The sequence below is a fragment of the Chaetura pelagica genome, unplaced genomic scaffold (genome assembly GCF_000747805.2).
Source record: "Chaetura pelagica isolate M959 unplaced genomic scaffold, ChaPel_1.0 scaffold676, whole genome shotgun sequence".
Classification (NCBI taxonomy): Eukaryota; Metazoa; Chordata; class Aves; order Apodiformes; family Apodidae; genus Chaetura; species Chaetura pelagica.
The window spans coordinates 393,001-394,616 of NW_009953724.1; the positions used below are offsets into that span (position 1 = coordinate 393,001).

Sequence of the window (1,616 nt, forward strand, 5' to 3'; positions counted from 1 at the left end):
GGGGGGACCCCGCTCACCAAGAAGGGCGTCCAGCCTGTCCCTCACCTCCCCAGACCTGCTGCCCAGCAACCAGCATCAGCTGCATCACAATAGCACCCCCGGGCTCCAGGGGATGCCGGGGATCCATCAGTGTTTGCCCCCCACCCCGGGGTGCTGCCCCCAGGCACAGAGATGCTGTGGTGGAGTCAGTGCAGGAGGGACGGGGCCCAGCCCACGTGAAGGCATGGAGGGGTTTTTGCTTGCCAATGGCTACCAGCTGGGCAGGACGGTCGGGGAGGGGATGTTCTCCAAAGTGAAAGAAGCTTTTTCACTAAAACACCAGAAGAAAGTGGCAATTAAAATAATGGACAAGAAGGAAGGCCCGAAAGGTAAGAGCTGACCCTGAAAGAGCTCCAGGTTGAGGCATTGTCCTTCCCTGGAGGCTTTTCACACCCAGCAGGAAACTGGTTTCCCAAACTCAATCCCTGTGAGCAGATGGGAGAACTGGGGGGAGCTGGGGGTCCCGCAGAACAGCCCAGGACCATAGCCCAAGGATTAGTACCAGTTGAGGTGGCAGCCCCTCTGACCATGAGGGCAACAAAGTGCTGGGGCTGAAAGGAACCAGGCACCCCGGGAAGGTCCTTCCCTCCCTCTGCCGAGTCCCAGAGGGGTGCCCAGAGCTGACAGCTCGAGGGTGTCACCATCACCAAACCCCCTCCTCTCTCCGCAGATTTTATTCACAAATTCCTTCCCCGGGAGCTCCAGATCGTCATGCACTTGAAGCACAGGAACATCATCCACGTGCACGAGGTGCTGGAATCCACAGAGGGGAAGATCTTCCTGGTGATGGAGCTGGCAGAGGACGGGGATATCTTTGACTACATGGTCCGGGAGGGTCCCCTGCCCGAGCCCCAGGCCAAGGTGCTGTTCCGCCAGCTGGTGGATGCCATCCAGTACTGCCACAGCTGCGGGGTGGCCCATCGGGACCTCAAGTGTGAGAACGCCCTGCTCCAGGGCCACACCTTGAAGCTGACGGATTTTGGCTTCGCCAAGCTGCTCCCCAGGGACGGCAGGGACCTGAGCAGGACCTTCTGCGGCAGCACAGCCTACGTGGCACCCGAGGTGCTGCAGGGCCTGCCCCATGACAGCTGCAAGGGCGACATCTGGAGCATGGGCACCATCCTCTACATCCTGCTCTGTGCCCGCATGCCCTTCGACGACTCCGACATCCCCAAGATGATGCTGCAGCAGCAGAAAGGTGTCTCCATCCCCCGGCACCTGGGGGTCTCCGAGGAGTGCCAGAACCTCCTGAAAATGCTCCTGGAGCCGGACATGACCCTCAGACCCTCCATTGAGGTGGTCAGCAGGCACCCATGGCTGACTAACCCCTGAGAACCCGCCCTGCTCTCCCTGAATGGAATGTTTCTGAAATGATTATAAATTTGGAGGTTGGTGTTTCCCATCTATCCGGCCTCACCCGTGCTGTGCCAGGCTTCCAGCTGGCAGAGACAAGGTCTGGGTCATACCTGGGGTATTTTTCCCCAACTCCCTCAGAGCCCTCCAGCAGTGGGGAACAGGGCAGACCCTGAGCAGCCTGGGTGCACCCACCCCAGTTAAATAAACCCCCTGCAGCAGGA

The 1,616-nt window shown here is 59.7% G+C and overlaps 1 protein-coding gene across 1 annotated transcript; it reads left to right on the plus strand.

Annotated features, from left to right (window-relative positions):
- Positions 1–223: 223 nt before the first annotated feature.
- TSSK3 (testis-specific serine kinase 3) lies at positions 224–1,371 on the plus strand. The gene is made up of 2 exons (XM_010000610.1): positions 224–368; positions 710–1,371. Exons 1-2 carry the CDS (start codon positions 224–226, stop codon positions 1,369–1,371), a joined length of 807 nt encoding a protein of 268 aa, XP_009998912.1.
- Positions 1,372–1,616: the final 245 nt, after the last annotated feature.

Excerpts from the sequence above, each read along its gene's own strand:
- TSSK3 (XM_010000610.1), top strand. The coding sequence starts at position 224 with ATGGAGGGGTTTTTGCTTGCCAATGGCTACCAGCTGGGCAGGACGGTC. Across the intron at positions 369-709 it reads CAAGAAGGAAGGCCCGAAAG|ATTTTATTCACAAATTCCTT; the intron begins GTAAGAGCTGAC and ends CTCTCTCCGCAG.